General features: G+C 39.3%; 1 protein-coding gene across 1 annotated transcript in view; it reads right to left on the reverse strand.

The window, feature by feature from the left end:
• Positions 1 to 2068: 2068 nt before the first annotated feature.
• The window catches only part of GUCY2F (guanylate cyclase 2F, retinal), a 110904-nt gene continuing 86793 nt past the window's right edge, over positions 2069 to 26179 (reverse strand). Inside the window, exons 15-20 of the mRNA XM_054251012.2 lie at positions 24603 to 24773; positions 21151 to 21249; positions 16541 to 16635; positions 10523 to 10611; positions 10344 to 10429; positions 2069 to 7463 (exon numbers count right to left, since the gene is read on the reverse strand). Coding sequence (XP_054106987.1) covers positions 10345 to 10429; positions 10523 to 10611; positions 16541 to 16635; positions 21151 to 21249; positions 24603 to 24773 — 539 coding nt within the window. The 3' untranslated portion in view covers positions 2069 to 7463; position 10344. The remainder of the gene's footprint in view (positions 7464 to 10343; positions 10430 to 10522; positions 10612 to 16540; positions 16636 to 21150; positions 21250 to 24602; positions 24774 to 26179) is intronic.

Here is a 26179-nt window from a genome sequence, read left to right on the forward strand (position 1 = left end):
TCTTCATGGCTTTTGCTTAATGCAAAATTTTGAATAGTTTCAAAATTACTTTTAGTTGCTAGCCTATGTCTTTGATCAAGGCACTACTCTGACACTTGTCAAGAAGGGTCCTGACTCCATAAAACTTTTATTAATTTCATAAATTCATCTCTTTCTGAAATTGAGTGCCTTGCCCCTGTAGATAGGCAATGACACTTCATAGCAGATCTGGCAAATTGGCTTTTCCCAACAGCTAACCACCGAAGCCCTCCCTGAGGCTTGAGCCCTGGTGAGATGCAGTCTGGTGGCAATAGCACTATCCCTCACCCTGACATTTGGTTAGAAATTGTAACTTTCCCCAATGTGTTGACATTGATTTTCTCTTCTTCCATCCTCATGGCATCCCTACAAGGTAGGTGGGACCAGGATGCATATTTCTATTGTTCTTTGCCAGCAAGTAATTGGCACACATTCTCCTTGAGGCAATCCTCAGGGATTCAACAATAAATTTTCTGTGATCCAAGAGGGCTGAACAGGGTCACGTTAGCTGTCTATTCTTGTAGGTTCTCTGTGCCAGGTCCCTATATTAAGCCAGATCAACAGAAAACAACTTACTGGAGCCATAATATCTTAGCTTTCTGGGGTGGGAGAAAGACCCTTAAGGGCTTAAGATTTGACATTTTACAGCCTTTTGTTTATTTTTGAAGAAGAAGAAAAAATATTTCCATTTGAAGATTGTGTCTATATTTTTTATAAAACCACATTATCCATTATAATAAAAATAACTATTATACAGGATTCACATGATAAATTCCTCCTGGAATTCAGTGGCAGGAAAAAGAAATCTCTCTAGGCAGATTAACTCACAGGCATTTTTGTTTTGTTTTGTTTGTTTTGTTTTTACTTGATAGAGAACCATGCGACTCAATTTTGCTGTTTTCTTCCCTTTTTGCTTTAACTGCCAGGAAAGAGTGAGATTTAGTGGGCAAATACAGTGATTTATCATGGAGCTGTCTGAAGCTTCTAGTTACGTTTCTTATAACTTTTTCTAGTTTGGGGTTTGAATTGATCTGTTTTCATGCTTTCTTAACAATTGAAAACCACTTACATCTGTTTTAGGAAGGTATGTCAAGGAATCATAGAACCAAAAACTCTCACAGTGGGAATGGAACGTAAAATATCATTTATCCCAACTCCCATACAATGCTCAAAATATCATCTACTCACTTCTCATTACATGACCATTTAACTTCTGTTTGAATATCCCTGATGACAGAGAACTCATCATCTCTCAGGCTCTAACATTCATTTTCAGATAGCTCTGACTACTAGAAAGTTCTGCCTTATGTTTATGTTATGTCCCCAGCATCCATCATTTGATCCAGATTCTATCTTCTGAAGAGCCTAAAACCAAATAAAATCCTGTTCTCAATGGTATCCCTTCATATCTATTAAGAGAGCTCTCATGCATGCCCCTGCTTTGTCTCTTAGTGTCCATTTCTCTTGGCTAAGTATTACAATTCATAAAATTGACTACCCTCAATGTCACAAATAAAAACCATAGTAAACAATAGCTAGATTCTTTTCAATGCACAAATGAGGAATATTTTCACTATCAAAGGTTAGCGGTCCTCAAGGAAAAAAAGTTAACCAACTATGACATACTAAAAATGTGACTTAATTTAGCTCTTTAGTATTTTATGAAGAAAATATAAAAACACTCGACCACATTTTATATAAAGAGCAAGGAATTTAACCTCTAATAAACACAAGAAATACAAAATATACTTTGTTTTTAAATAATACCTATGAAGTTATGTGTGTGTGTGTGTGTCTGTGTGTGTGTGTGTGTGTGTGTGTGTGTGTCTGTCTGTCTCCACAGGTGGTGAGAGAGAGGGTGATGGTAGATAGAGAGATGGATGGGAACACAAGAAAAAATTAGATAAAAAAGAACGAGTGAAAGTGCACAGAAAAAAAGGATACATAGAAAGACATAGAAATATTCATTTATTTATTTAACATCAATTTATTGAGTGCCTGTTGTATGTATCAGGCACTGTGCAGAGTACAAAGATGAATTAAACATAGTTCCTGCCTTCAAGAAGCTTGTAACATTTTTGAAAATCTAGGTTAAATATAGTTAGGACAAGAAGACAAGTATACAAACAACTGTAAAATAAGTTAATGTTACATAACCATTAAAGAAGTATAGGTAGGAATTCCGAAATGGAGACATAATTATAGTGAACAAGGAAGACTTTTGGTGGGAAGGGATATTTGACTAGACTTTTAAGAATGAGTAGAATTTGTACATGTGGTGGTAGGAGACAGAGAAGGAATTTTAGGTAGAAGAAACAGCATAAATAATGGCATGGAATCAGAAAAGGTCAAGGAAAAGAGCTAATAATAGATTTTGACGAGAAAATAAACTGCAAGAAGAAGGGTAGAGAAAGCTAGGTTGGAAACCAACTAAGGAATTTACAAAACTAGAGGAACATTGAAGTATCTGGAGCAGGAAAATTACAAGAGGTGAACTGTGATCCCAGAAAAATACAGTTAAACACAGAAAAGATACACACACAGAAGAAAAAGAATTAGTTCTCTGAAGTAACGTAATCATCTTACAATATACTTCTGGAATACTGCCACTAAAAATCATTAAAATAGTGTTGTACTTTCAAATTATAGGCATAAGTGGGGATATTTTGTATTAATGTTTGTCATGTGGGGTCACTGACTAAGTCAACCCAAATCTGACCAATGAGGCAGGTTCTGCAGTCTCACAACTACCCAGAAAACATTAATCTGACCCTATATTCCTCCTCAACCAAGGGATGCCCCACAAAACAAGCTGGACTTATTTTTAAACCACATCAAGGATGACCCAATGAAGTTAAAACACTGCCACTAATAGTGAGCCAAAGTGAGTATATAGATTAATGGTCACCTCTACCTCCAGTGTCTTTTTGAAAGACATTCATTATTGCTTGGACTACAGCAAATCCAAACTAGCTCCATCAGCTAATCCCCAAGAGGGCTCATTCATATTACCAATGCTACTTGAACAATTGCTGTTCCTATGATCTCTTATTCCAGGAGGCCATGGTCATGAGAAGTTCACCTATGTCTATTTCCCATGATGAGCTCAATCACCCGTGAAGTAAAGTCCTTCTTTGGCTAGTCTATATGCAGTGGATACACAACAGTGCCCACAACTCAGGAAATCTCCTGGCTCTGGAAGAGAAAGGTGGTGTCAACAAGTAGTACTTAGATTCAGTTCTCATCTTGCTTTAAAGTTCGCATGTTTAGTTCTCCCCTGACTTCCCTCACTATATATAGGAGCTACCATTTGGATACTGCACACATTGAATATATTTTTGGTGTCCTCCAAAGTCAGGCATCTCCTCATGTATTTCTAAGCCTTTGTTCCATAGGACTTTGTTCTGTGCTAAAAGCTACAAATGAATCCATAGAGCCAGGCAGAATTAGAGGTTTATTCTCCATCCACTTGGGTCAGATCACTTTAGATAGGGGCATATATGGCTATGGATGAGATCCTGTCTGCATGGTAAAGCTGATTTAGTGATAAGGAATCTGCTGTCTTCTTTCTGTACTCTATTTCTTTCTGGATTGTGATGTCAGAAGTCACCTAGCTCAAAACACCCCAAACCAGAGTATTCCTGCCAAGCCCACACTTGTACATACACAGTTAGGGATCTTACCTCCAGAATGTCTAAGAAGTATTCCTAAGGGTCAGAGGTTTTCCTTAATAATTCAGATCTATTTTTGACTTGGTAAAACAATTTCTTATATATTAACTAGATGGTAACTTTAAAAGGATAACTTCTCCTCTCAGAATCTTCATACTCTCTTCCATACTATAACAGGGTTGATAGTTTCCAAAGGCCCTGCCAGCTATATGATTCTATGTGTATATTCATTTGGTTGGAATTAATCACTTTTGAAAAATCGTAGTGGCATCTAGAGCCACTCTAATTTGTAGTGAGCCAAAGTTAATGTGTAGATTAATGGTCACTTCTGCTTCTCTCTTTGAAAGTGATTCATTATTGCTTGGCCTACAGCAAACCAAACTATAAAATAAGTAAGATTGCAGGGGTTTCACAAACCACTCCAGGAGAACCACAAAAACACACAAATAACAGACATGAAATGTCTTGTAAAAGGAAACTTGTGTACATGTCTATGGTCTACTCATCAATTATTTTGACCTGAGAAGAAGGCATGGACCACAGAAGAGGTGAAAGAGAATTTTATTGCACAGATTCCACTATTTTAATGGGTTATAATTAACCAGTCAGATGGGAAATGCATTGATTAGGTCCACCAGCTTTGGCTGGAGAATAGGTTAAAGTAAAATGATCAATCCCCTGTGGCCTTTTGGCTAATTAATGCTTCCTTGATTCAATTGAGTGTTTAAGTTACAATCAATTATTTGATGTCACATCGACGTGACCCCCAGTGCGTGAAGTATTACTGTTTGGCTGTTTGCCACCTCCTAATCCTTGCAGGTTGATTCTAGTTGGATTAAGGACAAGAATGTGATTAAATGAGTAGTTTGGTAATAAAGTTGTTTATACTATGTCTAAGACAAGGTAGGAAAAATGAAATTCCTTGCAACAATACTTCTTGTTTGAGTAGTTTTACGTAGTTGGCAAAGTTATGGCCCTCTGGTGAAGTAGATAACCATCTGCTATCCTTCTTTTTACTATGCCAAGTGCAAGAAAGAACAACTGGATCACTGAAAGCTGCCCAAAATGTAAACAGACTCACCCGCTACCATCAAAAATACGAACAGTATCGCCAACAATAAAATAAAAGCAAAGTGGGTTAATTTGAAAACAAGCTGAGTTCAGATATTCTTTGGCTGGGTAGATGCTATAATAACATGCAATACTCTATGAAGTGAAGCCAAATAGGCAAGATAGAATAAAATAGCTAAAGGAATTTTGAATAATCTTAACTTCCTGTGTGCCTTTCTGTGTTTTTTAAAATTTTCTACAATGAACATATATTGCTGTTGAGGCCTGTAAGGGGGAAGAGATATGATACTCTAAAGAAAATGACTTATGTAATTCCCCTTGGGATGAGCATTTTGTTAAGTTATGTTGTAAAGTAGAGTAAAACCTCAAGTAAGCAAAACCTAACTTGCAGTTCATTCACACTTTTCTTTTTCAAATAATCTATTTTTAAAAGATAAATCACAAGAAAGCAAGCAAATATGAAGAATGTGATAAGACAAATTTAAATTTGTTTGAAAACTTTATTTAAATTGTTTTCTAAATATTTTATTTTATACAAGGAATATAGGATAACTAGGAAAACAACTGTGAAAAAATTTTTGCTCTGTCTTAATGACCAACCCAAGCCAGTGTGCTAGTAGCAACAGGCATACAGAGAAATAATCAGTTGTATGTGAGAATCAGGCTGTACCTCACTAAAAACATCAAATAGTACATGAGAGTAGGGAATGGTTTTTCTTCTGACCAAATAATTAAAGCACTAAGAAAAATTGAAGAAAATTTAGTTTTGGTCAATGCCGAAGGCCTTAATGAAAAAGAATCTAAAGATGGATGGAATGGTTTTACAAAGGGCCTCATGATAAAATCAAGCATAGGAAGATGTGATCATGAACAAGACAGAATTAGTAGGCTAGACAAGATAAACTTGGTTGGCATGCTGGACTAGATAAATACTAGAGAGGGAAATAGGGGATAAGATCAGATACAGAGTTAGGAATCATTCTCAGTGGGTTTTGTTGCTTAATAAAAGATTTTGGCTAGGCAGTGTTCATTTTTCAGGCCCACCGTGGAGCTATAGCTCCTAGGGTGCTGAACTGAGCTGTGTTTGGGAGAATACAAATTCATGGAGGCTCTGGAGCTGTAGCCCCACTCCCACTCCCTTTCCTTTAACTCTCCTTCCATATGTATACTGCAGGACAGTGTTATCATCTCTGGAAGAACTGAAGGCCTATTTCTTTGAAACCTCCCTTAGGGTCTTGCCTCTCTCTAGAAGTTAGGTCTTAAAAGCTCAGCTTTTGACTGAGACCTTGATAAAAATAGAGTATGATATTTTATATCTTCTTCTCTGACATGTCTGGAAAAAGGAATTAGAAACTCAGCTCAAGGAAGTTGAAAGGAAACTTAAACCTTTTCTGCATCCTCTTGAACAGCTTTGGCATAGTAAATAGACCACCTGAGGCTGGGAGAAGTTGGATTCCGTTAAAAGATGAGTATTCCAAGGGGCTTTGACTGAAGGTTGAAGGAAAACTGCTGAGAAGAGTTTTTGACTGTAAGCTCAGATTCAGGGTGAGCTGATAGTGGAAAAATTAAATATTCGTGAGAAAGGTATCAAATTATACCTTAGGCATGTATTTCTTTTAAAAAGTTTTGCTATAAAGAATTAACTGCTTTACTGGCTGATATGTTTGGGTTCAGCTGTTTTAATAAAGAGGTTTTTTTAATATAATAAACAAGAGGAAAAGCTTGCTTAACTATTTTAAACATGCCTGTGACTTAAGCCTTATTGCTTTGGTCACGTGACTGTGGCAAGCCACTCCCAATAACCCCTTGAAAGTGGAATCTGGAAAACTAAAAGCGTAAAGTAAAAACAAATGTTCAAAGGAACTTATTTTAGAAGGGGTAGAGGGTTGAAAGTCAGGGTGGGCAGGAAAAAGAAGGGAAAGTACAAAACTTTAAGGGAATCACTCAATTCTATGATTTTTATGTATTTCGCCCAGACAATATCACTTACATTTATTCTGTCGTCTTCAGAATACTACCGTGAGTCCCAGTGAAATACTCATCTAGCAAGGACAATCCAATTATGTTGCCTAACTTAGGAAAAGAGACCATGACAGTTTTGGAAAGATTTTGAAAAATTCGCAGTAAGAAAACAAAGAAAATTCTTAGCCTTCAGTTATCTAAACAACACAATTAACCAGACTCTTCTCCTTCCTTCTTCCTTATGCATTCCAGCCAATTGAGGTCACAGTAGACTGGGATTCAGATGTAACTTTGTTGGAAGATTTTTTTTCCTGGCAGTAATCTCATGGTATCTGAGTTATAAATTATGTTCATTAAATACTTTCTAGAGATACAAACGAAATGAAAAGGAAAACATTGTGCCTCCAAATTTTTTTCTTGAAAATAGAGAGCTTCTCCTCTTAATCCAAGTTGGACTTGCTATTTTGGAATGGTTAAACTTGGAGGTGGCTCTCTACTCTTCCTTCAGGCTCACATCTATTGCAGTTTACATTCATATGGCCTCGCTGGTGATAGCTGGGTATTGAGCAAAACTTTGAAAGTTACTTCCCAGCGTCCTGCTCACACCAGAATTAGGTCGTCCTCAGAGGTGTAGTCATTCTCAATTATAATTTCTTGCCCAGGTAGAACAATTTGTTGAACTGGAGTGAGCTTTTCCATTGCCTCACCAAGAGAAGATTCAAATCTTGGAGCCCTTTGCTCCTGGGCGGGAGAAATAGAAAACAGTAAGCATACCTTATATATCCTAGGCCTTTCACAGGGTTTCAATATGAATGATTCCAAGCCCCTCACCACTACTGTATTCCATAAACAGCTTGCAAATTGCTAGACTTTCCTGGATTGTTAAACAAATAAACATTATTACATGTCAGGTCTGCATAATTAAACATTGCTATTTACAAGGGTTTTACAAATTTAACAAAAGAGAGGGCATGTTCATATACAGGTGGTCTTCAACTTACTAATGAGGTATGTTCTACACATTTGTAAGATGATGATTTGAAACTTGGAATGCCTTCTTCCGTAGTAACAGTGCTATATGTGTGGTGGTCAGGTTTCTGGCCAGTCCACAAAGGCTGATTTAACACACATGGAGCAGAGTTATATCAAAGCTCTTGTGGGGATCCTGGGTCCTGATAGCAGAAGGAAAACATGCTCTGTTTCCGTTCTTTGAGTCCAATAAAGACTCAAAAGATTTAAAAGAGGTGGAATCTCAGCTAACTTTTCCACCTTCATATTTGTTTGCACCCTTCTCCTGTTTCCCAGGGATCCACTGCTTTTGTGTTTTCCCAAGCCTGCCACTGTTACCCTCCATTCTGCAAAACTGCCAACTTCCCCATTTTTCCTTGTCCTAATCAAAATGAAACTGCCAAGTCCTTTTGAACAGCTAGCTCAGTTCACCTTCATTATGATATGGGTGATTGCTTCTCACCCTCAAAAAAGCACATCAATGATTTAAAAAGAGGGGCTTGTCAGCCCAAAATTAACCCCAGTTGGTGAAATTTTATGGAAAGCAACCAGATGACACAAAAATCAGGTTTGAGAAGCAGTGGATATTTGGGGACACAAGATAAGAGTTACCAAGTGAAGAGAAGGGCCCTGCTTGAGAGGCAGCTCCCTGTAACCACTTCACCAAAGCTATGAATCCGTATGCTCCCGTTCTTCCTCCCTATCTGACCTCACAGGGCTCTCTTAAATGTTTCAAGTTTATCTCATGATGGTGGCAGAAGGTCAGTGGCATTCATAGGTATCATAGGTCATTTGTAAGTTGAGTCTATCCCAGTAAGTGTCAGCCTGTAAATTCACAGAAAGTTGGAAACATTCTGGAATAGGTGGTGGTAGCAAGTAACAGCAACATAGAAGTGCTTGGATTTAGGACAAGCCTTGTGAAATTTGTCTGGGGTGCCTTTCTTGGGGATTTTTGTGATTTATATAGGCCACCAAGGCCATGTGGTCAATTAACATGCTGATTGAAGTACATGTGTTAACAAGGCCAGGACCAGAGGTAGAATCCTCTCTTGAGCCAGTGGCTTTAATCAGCTCCATATATCTACAGTACCCAGAATCTGGCCCTCTGTCAAGAAGGTCCAGATGAGTGAATTTACAAATGACCTAAGCAACATTCATCTGCATGTCAGGAAAGCACTGCCAAGCACACAGCCAATGATAGTAAGTCAGTTGCAGTATTTTCTGCTGCAATCTCCAACACATTCTTAGGAATGAATGGGTTCTTGTACGGTGCCTACAATGCCACACTACCCTTCCAAAGGGATAAATCCTTCCAGAGCTTCCAAACAGTTTCCTTTCCTGCAGAGAGAGAGAGAGAGAGAGAGAGAGAGAGAGAGAGAGAGAGAGAGAGGCTAGAGAGTATGTGTCTGTATCAGAGGTTGTTCCTGTGTTTCCCTACTCACAGGAAAGTACGTTACTGGAAACTGGGAGACTGCAGAACAACTCCTGGCCCTAGGTGTCAGGGAGTCAGGGGGTGATGCAGGAGGCTGCAGAAGAGCCACATACTTAATAAGAAGTCTTTTTGATGCATAAATGTTTATGACTAGTTCAGCATACCTGTTATTGTTGCAGAAATGAAAATGCGATGGGGTTTCCCTAGGACAGAAACAGTCACAAAGAATCGACAAAGTCATCAGAGGCTAGTAGGAGAATATGAAAGTATGTGGATGCCTTTGGTAGTTGCTGCTTGAAATGTGATTATTCTGGGACATGTTAGAGTACAAGGGAGCAGGAGTATGTGGAGGTGCCTTAATGTTTACCTTAGAATCTTGTGATTTCCAAGGAGATGTGGAGGGAGCAAAGTGATTCCAGGTCAAAGTTTCCATTGAAGAGAGAATAAGAAAGCAATATTTTAAAAAAGAAAAAAAAGCAAGCACAATAAAGAATAGATACTGAGAAGAGCCCAAGAACACAATGAATTCCTCAGAGATAAATATGGCTAAATATGTGGGGAGAATTCTTGACAATTAGGTGGTTGCTGCTGCTTCAGAATTATACTATCCTAGGAGTGGAGGAAGGATGGGAGAAATTGTCCTGAATACGAACCAGGCTGTCAAAGAGTAGCCACTCTTATTCTGATTGGCAAGGCCAACCTTGAAAGGGATCAGGCAATGCCTCTGGAGGAAATGATATAAACATCCCCTCCAAGATGGTCTTGCCAAAAGATCCCAGGAATAGCAGGTGGTCCTATTCCTATTGCCTAGACAGATGTAAGTTTCTAAAGACCTGATGTGGCTGACCATGTGGCCCAGGTGCTCACCAATAAAAGAGACAGGTGTACCTGTCTGATAACTAGAGAGCAAGGCCAGACTTGTTAATATTCAAATATGTTATGGGGGCAAGAGGCAACAGTCTCACTCAGGCCAGGGCAGACAATTTTCCTCAGGTGCAGCTCACTCTGCAGCAGGCCTCCACACAACAAGGTTTTCACCTATTTAGTAGAGCTTGGAAATTCTTCAGCTCCGTCACACTATGCCAACAGAGTGTAGGCTGACACTGGCATGTATGCCAAAGGAAGCCCCAGATTTGAAAATTTGGCAAGCTGCTGTGCTCTGTTTTCCTCCTGGCCATTACCTTATGGCTTGTTTCTCACCAACTGCCTTTCTGCTTTTCTTCTTTGGAAGGCTACAATCTCCACTGGTTGCAGGCCATGGCCCAACCTGTAGGGCAGGAGAGACATCAAAATAGGTAGTGAAGAGAATGTGGCAGAGTATGGCATAGGAAGACTCTAGTTAAATGTGAACTCCACTTACCCAACTTTGCCCACTGGTGGGGGCACAGGAAGCGGCTTTGTGAAGCCTTTTTTCCCAATCAGCCAGAATGTCTCCTCTGTGCCTTTGCCCTTATTATAGAAAACATGAAAAATCTTAAGCATGCTATAATGGATTTTCCAAAAGGATGTAAGCATTCAGGTTGGCTCAGAAATTGCCTCACCACACTCTGGAGTCTTCCACCTTACGGGGCTATACCAGAACAGCCAAATGAAAAGTGAACACCATATCAAGCTGTCATCCAGATGTTTTGTCTACTGCCACCATACAGCTTCATCATTGGGAATGTGTGGATGTTTGGTTTCACAGTAACCAAATGTCTGGATGCTCAATTAAAGATTTTGTTTACCATTTGTGCCCTGATCTTTTGGCATTAGCCAAGGCATGGTCTTTTGTATCTAGAGTGCATATATTCAGATTCTACCTACCTCCTTACCCTGTCATTCAGTGACTCTCACGAAGCCCAAAAAGAGAGGAAAATGGAAAACAACCTGTTAAATTTTAAGCCTAAATTATCCTGGCTGTTTTGAGAGGTCTATATTTCTGTAGTGTTCTTTCTTCCAGCCAAGGGACTCTTACAGGTAGGGCAAGATCCCAAGTTGGCCTCCATCTACAGCTCAGTTACTTGGTTGACAAGAACCATAGGTCTGAGAAGCAGAAAGGAGCATAAACTCAAGCTAGTCACCCAGGACCTGAGTGATAAGCTCAGAAGAGCCAAATTTTCTGCCTCTGTTTTGCCTTCCTCTCTTTTCAATAAACCTTGCTCTCAATATGCTTCTCTCTCCTTTCCATTCTCTTTCATCTGTTCCCTCATTTCCTCTAATCCATAAGAAAAAAATGTGTTTTCCAAAACAGAAAAGTAATGGGATGTGTTTCCAACTCATTATTCTGAAATATGGTCTCACTCTCAGCAGCTCTCATTTGGAGCAGTTCTAAATTGTTTAACTTAAAAACTCCAATTAGATTTGACCCCTTTAAATATTAAATCCACTGTTTCCTATATCACATATATTTATCCCTTAATAATAATAACAACAACCATAACAATTAGCACATCTAATTTGAGAATCTCAAAGCATTTCACAAATATTTGATTCAAGGCTTAAACAAGCCTTCTATGAGGCAAGTAGAAAGAGCATACCACTATAGTCCAACCACCATTAACTGGCAGCAGATTCTCCCTAAGCCTCAAATTATTCAAATAATTGAAATATTTGAGCCCACTCTGTTTTGAGAAGAGGTAAACAACTTGAAAATATATTTCATTACTCATTCTTGCATTTATTCCACTCCTCCTATACTAGGACTGGGAATACAGAGATGGCTCTGTCCTTAAGGGGCCCGCAGTACAGTTAAACACAACCACTAGGCCATGTTTTAGGTTCTAAACAGACTAAGCCAAACTCCTCTGGTTCCAAAGCTTTCTCTTTTTACATAGAACCTAGTGCAGTGTCTTATACAGAGAGTCGCCCTGTAAATAATCAGACTGTTTCATTAATTAGAACTCTCAACCCTTGTGCACTTGGAATACTCAAGGTGCCATTAGATCTCATTTTGTAAAAACATACTATTAAAGTTCAAACTCAAGAGCCCCCCACCCTCAGCCATATTTGACTGTTTGTCTTGAGATTTAGAGGCTATCAGGAGAGCATGCCAATCCCCGAAGGAGCTTTGTAGATGCCAGGATTTTCCAGAGATTTGGATGGGTCTTGGGACACACTGGGATGCCAAAACTAATGATTGCAAAAGAGGATGGCAGTGTTATGGACTCAGGCAAGCTTCCAAATCAAAGAGTATGCAGGAGCTCTCTGAGGTTTTGGAGCCCATCCAAAAGAATTCTTTGAATCCTAGCTCTCTGTTTACCTGCCTGACTTCCACAATTTTGCTAAAGGGAGAGAAAGAAGGAAAACAAGTATGGCAACAACTAACCCCTGAAGCAAACTCTTTGACCCAATATCAATTAGTAAGCAGTCCCAGAGATCCCTGAAATAATAGCATCTTACTTTGCCAAGACGCTCAGAAGACATTTTGGTATCTCCTGTCTTATTTAATCCTCACAAAAATCTAAAATGTAGGTTGATTATTAATCTCATTCTGCGAATGGGGGCACTGAGGTTCCTGAGGATTACATGACTTGTCAATAAGCAGGCATAGCTGGGACTTGAACCCAGCTCTACTAGACTACAAATTTTAAATGCTCTTCCTTCCGTACCACAAAGCTTCTCCAACATACTGGAGTCAAAAGGCAGATCTAGAGGCCAAAAAGCAACTATTGGGAAATTCAAAGTGTGTGAAATCAATGAGCTTCCTGACAACCACAAGTCAGATGAGCCCTCTATGTGCACAAACAAAAGCATGGAGGGAGAATGAAATTATTTGTCTCATGTCAGACATTAAGTCAGTGATGGGGCAAGAATTTGAGGCCAAACTTTCTGACATTCATGGATCTGTCAATACAATCTCACTATTTCTTATTTAATTTGCTGGTGTGTGTGCATGTGTGTGTGCGCATATGCACACACAACTGCTTGTGTGTGTAGCTAGGGGTTGGGGCATGAGTGGAAAAGACTGGGGAAAATAAAATAAATACTAATGCTTAGGAGCCTGAGAACCAAATATTGTTTAATCCCAGAATTCAAAGACAAGTTCAGAAAGTGCCCGCCTCTAGAATGTAAATTAGTACAGCCATTATGGAAAACAGCATGGAGATTCCTCCAAAGTTATAGCAGAAATACAATATGATTTAGCAATTCCACTTCTGGGTATTTACTCAAAGTATTGGAATCAGTTTGTCAAAAAGATATCTGTATTCCTATGTTCATTGCAGCACTAGGCACAATAGCCAAGTACTGGAATCAACCTAAGTGTTTATCAACAGATGAATGGATAACAAAATGTTGTATATACACACAATGGAATACTATTCAGCCTTTAAAAGGAAAGAAATTCTATCCCTTGTGACAATGTGAATGGAATTGAAGAATATTGCTAAGTGAAATAAGCCAGGCACAGACAGGCAAATACTACATGTTCTCACTTATATGTAGAATCTAAAACAATTGAACTCATAGAAGCACAGGGTAGAATGGTTGTTACAGAAGCCAAAAGTGGGTGAAATGAAGAGATGATGGTGTAAAAACACAAAATCTGTTCAGTTAGGAGGAATATGTGTGATTTTTTCATCTCTATTGCATATCATGGTGAATATAGTTAACAATATTGTACATTTCAAAATCACTAAGCAAATACATTTCAAATGTTCTCACCACAAAGTAAAACTTTAAGTATTTGAGGTGATGGATATGTTAACTAGTTAGATCGAGTTATTCCACATTATATTAGTAAATCATAACATTACTTTGTACCCCATAAAATATACAATTATAAATTGTCAGTTTACAATGAAAAATTATGAAACATTGTTTAAATGTCTACCTCTGGCAACAACAACATAAACTGGCTGAAGATCAATCATTTGAAAAAGTCTCCCCAGAATGTAAATCTACCTAAAAGTTTCTGGTAAATACAGCTTATAAGCCTAAATATATACAAAAATCTCTGTAAGGAGCTCCACACTTGTCAAGAAAATACACTTGTCATGAACCCTGAAACAGGGTTCATGTATGAGAAGAGGTAATACAATAATATTACTAGCACATCAGGAGAGAAATGTTGTAAAAGCAGAACTGGCCAGTTAGGCATTGATAATTTGTTGCCAATATGCTACAAGAGGGGGTTGAAGTGGGCAATGGGCAGTGGACCCAAGAGGCCAAGCTTCTCATCTCTAAATGAGTCCTCCCACAAGCTACTTCAGCTTCCTCACTTCCTCTCTTTCTTTGTAACCTCAACCCAGTCAATTAATCAACTGCCCTATGTTCTCCTCTCTCACCCAATTAATCCATGTTTTTTATTTGACTAAGGGAAACAATGTAAAGTGTCATCACCCCAGTGAAGGAGATGGGATGGAGGGAAAAATGTTCTTACTGGATACAAACCTTGAGCCCAAGAGAAAAGGCTGTAATGGAGGAATTTCAAGCATCAGCCAGCTGGAAGGAAAAGACATTTCTATCCATCAACAGTGAAATCACACCTGGCTTGCCATCAAATGTGATCTTTCTGCCCCATGTACTGGAGCAACTCTTGCTTCCAGTAGCATAGAGTAGATGAGGAGTGAAAATGTTGAATCAGAATTTCTGAAGTATGCTGGTGACATGGTCTTATTGGGGGTATATTGCATGTCTCCAGTGGACCAGAAACCGCATGTCCCTCAACCCCTATGATGCAAAATACAACACCTGCTTCTGGTGGGGAGGTAGAGGGTACAGACATCGAAAGGATCTCTCCTCCTCTCCTGACTTTTCCTTGGGCCTTACTTCCTGTCCTCTTCCTTCTTCTCATTGCCCCTGCCTTTCCTCTGAGGCTCCCTCTTCTCTTCCCTCTTAAAATCTCCTCCTCATAAGGACCCTGCCACCACAATAACCCAGGCCCAATGTGGCATCAGGGAAAGCCTTTGTTTCCAACTTGCTGCAAAATGTTTCCAAATTCCCTGGGGTTGGGGAAACCATGACGCTGCAAAGGGCACTTTTGAAGTGAGTCCTGATTTTATTCTTGGAACACCCAAAGATGTGAGTGCTCCTGAATGGAATTTGTGGGACAATAAAAACCATAGGGGCAGGAACACATTTTCATTTTTCAGTTTCAAAAGCAACAACTCTTAAGCTTTTAAATGAGGAATTTCTGCCTACCAATACAGAGGAAAAGGTCTTCTCTCCTGAAAAACGACAGAATGTATAGAGGGATCACAAAAGTTTTGGACAATTAGATCCATTGCTCAGGTCCCTGTCCCCATCATTTCACTGTCTAAGTTCTCTGCAAGAGGTGGGAAAGGAGCCTCTGTCTCCTTGTAAGTGAGTCACCCAACCTACTTGAAGATACTAATGACCTACTGGATAGAAAAATCGAGGACTAGCCATAAAAGGAAGTTATCAACTAGAATTAGCCCTTCCAAACTTTAATGTCTAAACTCTAGCTACATGTAACTTGCCACTTAGAAAAGGAATGCCAAAGTCAGAAGCTAATTGTGTATCACTTAGTGCCCTGCTCTTGCTTTGCACAACAGTAATCACTAAGAAAATCATCTTCAACCAGCATGGTGTCATGAAAAGATCACTAAAAAGGAAGTCAGACTTCCTGAGTCTTGACCGGTTTCTGCTATTAGTTGACTGTGTGACCCTGCTCAAACTACTTCACCTCTCTGGGCCTTGGTTCTTCATCTGAAAATGAGGGAGTCAGATTATTAGACAACTGAGGTATCTTACAGCTGGGTCAGCCAGTGGTCTTTGGGTCATTCCAAAATAAATAAACAGAATGTAGTGGAAATGGCAAAAAAAAAAGAAAGAAAAAAAGAAAAGAAAACTAAAATTATCCTAATCCTGTATCTCAGGTCAAATAATCTAACAGGGAAAAAGGTGCTACAAAGTGTTTGCCTGTCATATAAACTGACTTTGTTCCTCCTGGTTTCTTAGGGAAAGAAAAAGTCGCTCTATAAATAGTGAGCCAATGGGTGCCTTCCACCCAGGAAGTCTGGTCACTGAAAAATTGAGTAGAAAATGCAAACTCACAAATACTGTGGCTTATTGAACAATGTCTTGCACTGTCAAAGAGTGGGGAAAAAAATGTAGGTTTGAAAATGTGAATAATAGGGCAGCCCATTGGAAAGCCAAATTCTGGGCAGTTCTTTAAGAGAAAAAGATACAACTTACAGTCTGAAAAATGCAGAAGGAATCTCAATATTCCTCCCCACTATGCCCATATTTTAAAGAGAAGAAAACTGAGGTGAAATAGAACAATCTTTTGGGAACCCCAAATGGGGCTGAAGATTCTGTCCAAATTGAAGCTCTGAGTCTCAGACTCCCAGGTAAACTGTTTCAATAGACCATGACCTCTCCAGAAGTAGGTGTTTCCACGTAATCTAGCTCAAAAAATAAAATGACCTTATACCTTGAGCTCTGTTCTTCCTCGAAGCTCCATATCATAGCCCTCACTCAGATTTCGAAGAATTGTAACAGTGCTGAGACTGACATGAATGCGATAAGCTGTAAAAGAAAGGGATACGTGATTTTGGCTCCTTTCTCATTGGTAAAATTAAAGAGAAAATATCAATGTAATAAATGTCTTCCCTTGTAAATGAACTGGACCGTTAGCAATGTCCTGAGAGAGGTTTACTTAGGGTTTCACAGGAGGAGGATGGGGAGTGATCGCTTTCCTCACCAGGATCAAATAAGGCATTTGTTATAGCACCGATCAGCCTCCTAGAAACTATCTCAGATGAAAGGCCATGCAATAGAAAGATGTTAATTTAACTCAAAGGTTGAGATGGAGGAACCAGCATCTACTGTGCTCTCAGTTGAAACGTGACCTCATTTGAAGAAAGTATGACTTCAGCAGCTTATTTCACAGGCTGCTCCTATGGCTGTACTCTCACGCTTTACCTATCTATTTTTTTTAATTTTTTTTAAATTGCATTTTAGGTTTTGGGGTACATGTGAAGAACATGCAAGATTTTTGCATAGGTACACACATGGCAGTGTGATTTGCTGCCTTCCTCCCCTTCACCTATATCTGGCATTTCTCCCCATGCTATCTCTCCCCACCTCCCCACCCCCTGCCTGTCCCTCCTCTATTTCCCCCTGACAGACCCCAGTGTGTGATGCTCCCCTCCCTGTGTCCATGTGTTCTCATTGTTCAACACCCATCTATGAGTGAGAACATGTGGTGTTTGATTTTCTGTTCTTGTGTCAGTTTGCTGAGAATGATGTTCTCCAGATTCATCCATGTCCCTACAAAGGACACAAACTCATCTTTTTTTATGGCTGCATAGTATTCCATGGTGTATATGTACCACATTTTCCCTGTCCAGTCTATCATTGGTGGGCATTTGGGTTGGTTCCAAGTCTTTGCTATTGTAAACAGTACTGCAATGAACATTTGTGTGCATGTGTCCTTATAGTAGAATGATTTATAATCCTTTGGATATATACCCAGTAATGGGATTGCTGGGTCAAATGGAATTTCTATTTCTAGGTCCTTGAGGAATCACCACACTGTCTTCCACAATGGTTGAACTAATTTGCACACCCACCAACAGTGTAAAAGTGTTCTTATTTCTCCACATCCTTTCCATCATCTGTTGTTTCCAGATTTTTTAATGATTGCCATTCTAACTGGCATGAGATGGTATCTCAATGTAGTTTTGATTTGCATTTCTTTTATGACCAGTGACCAGTGATGATGAGCATTTTTTCAGATGTCTGTTGGCCTCATATATGTCTTCTTTTGTAAAGTGTCTGTTCATATCCTTCACCCAATTTGAATGGGCTTGTTTGTTTTTTTCTTGTAAATCTGTTTTAGTTCTTTGTAGATTCTGGATAATAGCCCTTTGTCAGATTTGCAGATTGCAAAAATTTTTTCCCATTCTGTTGGTTGCCAATTCACTCTAATGACTGTTTCTTTTGCTGTGCTCTAGATTTTGATTCGATCCCATTTGTCTATTTTGGCTTTTATTGACAATGCTTTTGGTGTTTTGGTCATGAAGTCCTTGCCTATGCCTATGTCCTGAATGGTTTTGTCTACATTTTCTTCTAGGGTTTTTATGGTGTTAGGTCTTATGTTTAAGTCTTTAATCCATCTGGAGTTAATTTTAGTGAAAGGTGTCAGGAAGGGGTCCAGTTTCTGCTTTCTGCACATGGCTAGCCAGTTTTCCCAACACCATATATTAAACAGGGAATCCTTTCCCCATTGCTTATTTTTCTCAGGTTTGTCAAAGATCAGATGGTTGTAGATGTGTGGTGTTGCCTCCAAGGCCTCTGTTCTGTTTCATTGGTCTATGTCTCTGTTTTGGTACCAGTACCATGCTGTTTTGATTACTGTAGCCTTGTAGTATAGTTTGAAGTCAGGTAGTGTGATGCCCCCAGCTTTGTTCTTTTTGCTTAGAATTGACTTGGCTATGCAGGCTCTCCTTTGATTTCATATGAAGTTTAAGGTGGTTTTTACATATCTTAAGAGGCTAAAGGATGTTTTTTCCATATGCATTATTACAACTATATCTCAATATTACTGTACTTAAAAATAAAACATCAATGAGAAATATCCCAAGAACTCTTCCAACAAATATTTTGTGAACACTGTACATTTATAGCTGACCTTTGGGTGAAGGCACCTAGCTGTGTATACACATGAATATCCTATTTTCCAACCAATGATCTCAATCTGGAATAAGAGGTCTACATGGGGAACTACCATGTAAAAATTCTATTTAGAACCTAAGAGTAATTATTTGATGAAGAATAATCACTAACTCAGGTAAGATCCTCGACCTTTCTAAAAACTGTCACCCTATGAAGTGAGAGCTTGTTGAGATTGAGTCTTAAATAAAGTCCAAGACTAATTTTCACATATGCTTGAGAAAATCTTTTTTTTTCTAAAGCTGATTACAACCTGAGTAGGAAGGAATGGCTGGAGAGAACTGCAAGAAGTTTCTTTTGTGTATACTCACAATGACTTTCTTTCTATTGATAGCTCAGTACTGTTGTTTCTTTCTTCCTCATTAACTCGTAGTCACCCAAAGCCCTTACTCAAAAAGGGTTGTACTCTCTAAAATACACATGCCCAGCCAGTATATTCCTAGCCAGTCCTATGTGTGCATCCCACAAGCATCTGGTCTTCAGGGAGCCTTTCAGTAAAGTAATCCTGATGGTAGGGAACACACAGCTTAAAAGAGAAATAGCTCATTCCAGCCACCATCCACTTGTATGGTAAGGAGAATCACTCCAGGGCTGGATCACGAGTCACTTCCATTCCAGAGTCTCAGTGGTTTCAAAGGAGCACAAAGGAGATATTTATGAAATAATCTTTTAATTAGTAGACATGTGACATGTCCTGATTTCATATCCAATGTGAGGAGAGGCTACCTCTCTACAGATCTCCATTCATTGTAGAATTTAATGTCATATTTGGGTTATAGTCATTAGCTTTTAGAAAAGTACATAAACCAGCTCCTTTAGCACAGAGATAACGTGTGTGCACCTCTTTGTATGGTTCACAACAACTTCCTTGCACAGTCAGTGCTTAATAAACACTTGCTGTGGGTGATTCATTACATTTTCCTCTTCCTAGCTGATCATTGGACGAGGTGCTGTCCAAATCTCAAAATTCAATTTCTGTTCTCAACTTTGTATTTCCAATGTGAAATGTGTGGAGTTTTGCCTGGTTCAGATCGGAATATGACTTCAGCCTTCTACAAGCTTACATCAGTCCAGAGTACAGTGCCAAATCTGCATTGCAGTTCCATGATCAATTTCACTTCATCTTGGGTTGCACTTCAAGAGCAAAGTCATATGCAAAATCATATTCATGCAGCAATTCCTGGATGACTACTTCTATGGCCTCTGCCATATCTAAGGAGTTTGAAGACTTTACCAGATGTCAGAAAATTTATTCTGACAACAGCTTCTAGGTTCCATACTGCCTCCTTAATCATAGCTGCACAGGCTAGATTGACTAAGACTGGACCCATTGTGTAAGCCTGTTTCTACACATGAGTGATGGGGAGTGGGGTCAGACAGGGCACCACCCACTGTGGTACAGGCCACCATAACATCAGGGACTGGTTTGAGTATATTGCTGAAGTTTGGGAAGAACTTGTCTTGCCAGAGCCAGAGCTTCTAAGGGCTTAAGTGGGTTTTTTCCCTTCTTTTGGTGTAAAATCCATGAAAACCGCACATAGAATTTAATGTAATTCTCTATGTTTTTCCTATAATAGCATTAAAAAATGCTTTGCTCACCCATGATATAAGCAAAAGGCACATCGTGATTCTGTAGTGGCAGTGAATAACCAAGAAAGAGTTGAGCCAGCATCTTACAAACAACAGACAAATGGCATATGGTTTGATTAGTTTTCTTCCCAAAGAAGCAGTGAATAAATGGTATCTCTGATATTATGTGTATTTTGATAGAAGCTAAAGGATTTATATACAGGGAAGTTGCAATAAATTATTTCAGAATTCCAAATTTCTTGGATTGAGGGATTATTGCTAGCTAAGTTCTAGAGGGCTATTTGAAGAAGCCAGAACTACTGGGGTCCTTTGTGGTTCAAAAAGGGGACTGCAACAGCAAACAGCAGCCAACTGGGAGACAACTGGCTTCAGTGCATCTCCACACACTAGTTGAAAATGGAGAATGTCAGTGCCTTCTGTAGTTCTTTTCTCAACATGACTCCCACAAACCCACAAGCCCAGCCAATTTTTTTCTTTACCCAAAATATTATTTTAGTTGTTTTTTTTCAAATTGACTAGCTGTTTCGGTATCACTAAGCTACAGCTTCATTTCTGGAACAAGAAAGGCACATGCTCAGTCCAACATCACCCCCTACTGGTTTGCCATTAGAGACCAGGAAAATGTGTGATAAATCGTACTAATCTCAAATTATGTTTTATTTTTCTTTAAAACACTAAAACATTAAGTATCCTGCTCTCTTTCACCTCTCTAAAGAAGAATCACCTTCTCAATAGTAGGATGGTGCCATTCTATCCATCCCTATATTAGGTACTCACGTAAGCCTGTTGATTCCATCCGAGAAGCTGTGTTCACAGTGTCTCCAAACAAGCAATATCTGGGCATGGTGAGGCCCACCACTCCAGCAACAACCGGCCCTATAGAGTAGTAGGGGGTTGGAATTACAGTCAATAGGTGTGCACCCAATGCTAATAGAGGAATGCTGCGAAGAGGAAGGAATATATCTTTGTAAAAGAATAAAAGTTGCCATCATATAGCCCTGGGAATCTGAAGGAAGATATAATGAGTAATGAACTCTTTGCCCTACAAGAAAGCAAATTAATAACAATGCAGACATGACTACCCTTCTCATTTATATCTTGCTCCAAGTAACAGTTACACCAGAGGTGCTTATATTTGTCAACAGGGACAAATAAGTATCAAACCCAAACCAGAAAAGCCTGGGCAGGGACTCAGGGTCCAAACATGTTTGCTGTAAGGAAAAAATGGGACTCTTTCTTGTGCCTGAAGATTGGAAGAAAGGTTTTCATGAGTTTATCTGGCTCCCAAACTGTGTCTATAAAGAGAATTATTATAAAGCATTTCAAAAATTCTGAAAACAAATACAGTTGACTTTCCGTTATCTGTGTTGGGGCATGGAAAAGCAGTATGTATAAATAATCAAAGAATATATCGCTTTTAGAATTTTTTGTTCTTACATTTTAATATGGCTGTTTTACATGTTCAAGGTAATTGAGAAAACTTCAGCAGCCATACTGAAAAGTCAGTTTGGGACTATCCAGAGAGTTCTGCACCTTAACCTTTCTGGTTTCTGCTCTGATTTTTTTTTTTTTTTCCTAAAAAGAGATGTGAGTCTCACTATATTGCCCAGGCTGGCATTGAACTCCCGAACTCAAGTGATCCTCCCACCTCAGCCTCCCAAAGTACTGGGATTACAGGCATGAGCCATTGTGCCTGGCCTTCTGCTCTGGTTTTACAGTTAAATTTTCAGAACTATCTTTTTGCTCTTTCCTCAGTTAAAGAAAGCAAGTGTTTTGCTTCAAAAGTTTTTTCTGCTGCAAATAAAAATAAACAAGAAAGATAAAACTTATATTTCTCATTTTAATTCACTTCTCGCTCATTCAGAAACATCAATTGAGCACTGAGCTAGGCACCATGGGGAATAAAAAGTAAATTTAACACATAGTCTTAGTTCTCCAGGAATTTATACTCTAATTGAAAAGAAGATACTATCAAAGAGGAAGCAACTAAGCAGTAACCCAAGACAACATATGGCTGAGGCAAGATAAATAGCACAGATGGAAGTGCTATAATAATTTAGAAAATGGGAGGAGGTGATTATTAGGACCTTACACAATCAAGAAGGGTCCATTGGAGAAGGTAGGATTTAATCTAGGTCTTGATGGGTGAGTAGAATTTGAACAGTTGAAAAGGGACATAAATCAAAGGCTTGTGGTTGGGATTGAACATAGAATTTAGGAAAGCTCTTGAAGTGAACAGTCTGCCTAGTTCACACAGCTGGGGAGAAACTGGAGACAAGTTTGGATTAAGTGGATTGTACAAGATGGAGATCTTAAACCACTAGAGAATGTTGAGGAAGGAATAACATGATGGTTTTTTTTTTCAGATTAGTGTATAAAATGCATTGAAAGGGGAAAAAGTAAAACCATGGAAACCCTTTAGATGGCTGCTGCAGTAATCCAAGCACAAGGTACTGAGAAGGAGGTGATGATAGGGAGTGGATGGCCATGAAGAAATAATAAGAGAGACATTAAAGAACCAACAGACTTGCTGGCTCTCTGATTGACAACCATGCAAAAATTGGCATGGGCTTGTGAGTTTATGCTGATTTGTGGGAAAAGATAACTTGAAGTTTAAAATACGTTAAATTTGAAATAATGGTGAATCCTTCAAGAAGAGGTACACTGAGGGGAGTTGGAAATGTGAAACGGAAGCACAAGTGACAGATGACGGCTTTTCTCTAAAAGAAAATAATCAAACACCTGGTATGTGCTAAGAACTCTGAATGCAAACATGAGTATGACATGCTTCCTGCCACCAAGGAGCTTAAAGTCTAATGGAAGGACAGACAAGGAAACACAGATTACTCTGATGACCATGAGAAAGATGGATGGGAAGAGGCAAGAGCAAGAAGATGGTAATGCAGTGATCCAGGCAAGAGATGTGGTGCCCCGGGCTTGGGTTGTGGGAATGAGGAAGAGACAAGAGAGACCAATAAATATTTAAAAGGTAAAGTATTCAAGACTTAGTAATTAGTTGAATGTTAAAGGTCAGAGTAAGGGAAAAATCAAAGAGTATGACTCCCAAGACTAACTGGAGTAACTAGGTCCATGGTGCTACCACCAACTGAAATAGAGAATCAATATAAGAATAACAGGAAGTCTGTATGGGTAAAAAATAATTCTGTTTTAGATGTGTCGAGCCTAAGGTCCATGTGGAACATTCAGGTGGACATATCAGCAGGAAGTTTGATATATAAGGCTGAAGCTTAAGGTAGAAGACTGCACTAAAGCTGTAGAGTTGGAAATCAGCATACAAGAGGTAGTTAAACCACAGACATGAATGAGATCACCCATGAGAGTATGTAGGAGGAGAAAAACAGTGAATCATGACAGAACATTGGGGAATACCAATATAAGGGACAAATAGAGACAAAAGGAATGATCAGACAGTGAACAGTTGCTGCGGGTTGAGTAATAAATTACTCAATAATTTATTACAAAAATAAATTCTGTCTAACAGAAAATGTTAGACAACAGGACGAGTCAACAGAACCATTAAATAAAGTGAAAAGAGGCATTCACAGGGTGAGGAGCATGTCTTAAAAGCCATTTAAGGAACGTTTTAGGGAGGCTTGTCATGAATGCCAGATGCTGGACTGGGGAACGTGGCAAGAACTGAAGTCAGATTGCAAAGGGGCTAAGGAGGGAGTGGACAGTGAAGAAATGGCACAGTAGATGTCATTCATATTTTAAAGAAGTTTGGTAGGAAAGAGGTGAAAAGGATAGGGAAGGAAAAGCAGCCTAGAAGAGCACAGAAACAGAAAAAGGTGGGGAGTGGATACAGAAGCAAGAGAAGCTAGTAGGTAATGAATGTGGAAGGAAAATAATTCAGAAGTTGGGATTTTAACTAATTAAATGAATTAGTTAACTAACTATAACATTATTTAACTAACTATAACATATACCTGTTGATCTCGTAGCATAGTCAAAGATGGAAATATTGGCTCTAACCAAAATGGTAGACTTAAAGGGTTTAGTGCCTGGAACGAGGAGCTGCTGCCCACTGCGTTAGTGCAGGTACTGGAAAGAGAGTAAACTCGGGTAGGCATAAAGGACACTGGATGCAGCCCTGGACACCTGGATAATCCATTGGCCAGTCATAAGGAGAGAACTACCTTTTTCCCTTGCTTTTTTCGTCTTCCTAGAGGTGCATAAGAATGTTTCCTCTTGCTTTAACAGGTCATTACCTGAGTGCAGGCCAATTCGAATTCGGACTGGCACCTCTGGCATGTGCCGCATCTTGAAAGTGCCCACAGAGCTCAGGATATCTAAGGACATGTTTGCAATCTCAGCTGCATGCCTACTGCCATTCCTCTTTGGGAGGCCTGAAGCCACCATGTAAGCATCTCCAATGGTCTCTACCTGGGAATTAGGAATAGGAAAAAGAGAATTAGCAAGCAACTTACTTGTGCTTTTTTTTTTTTTTTTTTTTTTTTTTTTTTCTTCACAGAGCTCTAAGGGTATGATGGAGGCTGGCCAGGTGGTCTTCTTGTAAAGTGAGAAAGGCAAAGAGGGACTGTCAATGGTCCACAAGTCTGGCTACATGTTAGAATTGCTTAAGGAGCTTTAAAAGTACTGAAGTCTATACACCACACCAAGAGATTCTGAAATAAGTGTAGCTATCTCACAGGCACACGACTGACCTTAGAGAAATATCAGGCTCGGAGACATTTGCGGGGAAGAGAAAAGGGAGATTTCTGGGACGGTCCCTAGGGTGTCCATGGGGGGCATCTTAGGAGAAGGTGCCTATGATGCTTCCCAGCAAATATTTCTATAGATTATTTGGGGTAAATAAGCTAGGGCAGCCTTAAAGCAAATATAGAGAAAGGAAAAGAAAGAACAAGCCTGTTGCCTCTGCTTTTCCTTGCCAGTAATGATGAAGTTAGTTTTGCAGGCCTATTGGCTATGATAACTGAGTCTTTTCCCATCAGTTACCTCCTCCTCTCCTACTGCTGCCTCCCTGAGGAGCAGCAGTACTGGCCCTCAACTGCTTTGCAGGGGATGGTTAGAGCTAGACACTTGGAAATAAAGGCAAACCTATGCTCCCCACCTTCCCCACAGAAGTGTGCTCATTCTTTTAGACAACTAGTGAGTTGAAACTTTTCAGGCAAATCCAAAACATAACTAAGCTGAAAGAACTTTTGATGAAATGTGCCAGTCAGACTATGCTACTACAAGTTTGAATCCAGTTTAAACCGATGTTTTCCTGGAGAACTGCACTTGCAGAATACAACAGCTAAGAACATGAAACTCTGAAGTTATACTGTCTTGGTTAGTAAGATTCAATGCTTACAAACTCTATGGCCATGGGCAAATCACTTAATGTCTCCGTATTTCTGCATCCTTATCTGTAAGATAGTGATAATGATGGTAAAAACTTCATAGGGTTTTCAAGGACTAAATAATTAAATATATGTCAAAGCATTTAAAACCTGCCTATTGAAAGATAATGTATATTTAGTTCAAGCTATCACCACCATTATCATCATCAAATAGGTACATTTTGAAACCACCCTTGGAACTGTGGGTATGATTCAGCTCCATAGAAAGAAGTTTAGCAATCAGCAATAGGCTCCTCATCATGAATTTCTATAGCCAATAACAATGATCCTATCAATCTACAGGTCTGTCTGCTTCAACATGTTTCCATCCAAATTCTCCCTTACTGTGTGCAATTTGAGGAAAGGATCCCTGCCCTCAGATAGGCATGCCAGCCTTCACACAGGGAGGAAAGATTACAATGCAAATGCTCTATGGAAGGGGA

Source organism: Callithrix jacchus, chromosome X, assembly GCF_049354715.1.
Source record: "Callithrix jacchus isolate 240 chromosome X, calJac240_pri, whole genome shotgun sequence".
NCBI classification, from domain to species: Eukaryota; Metazoa; Chordata; class Mammalia; order Primates; family Cebidae; genus Callithrix; species Callithrix jacchus.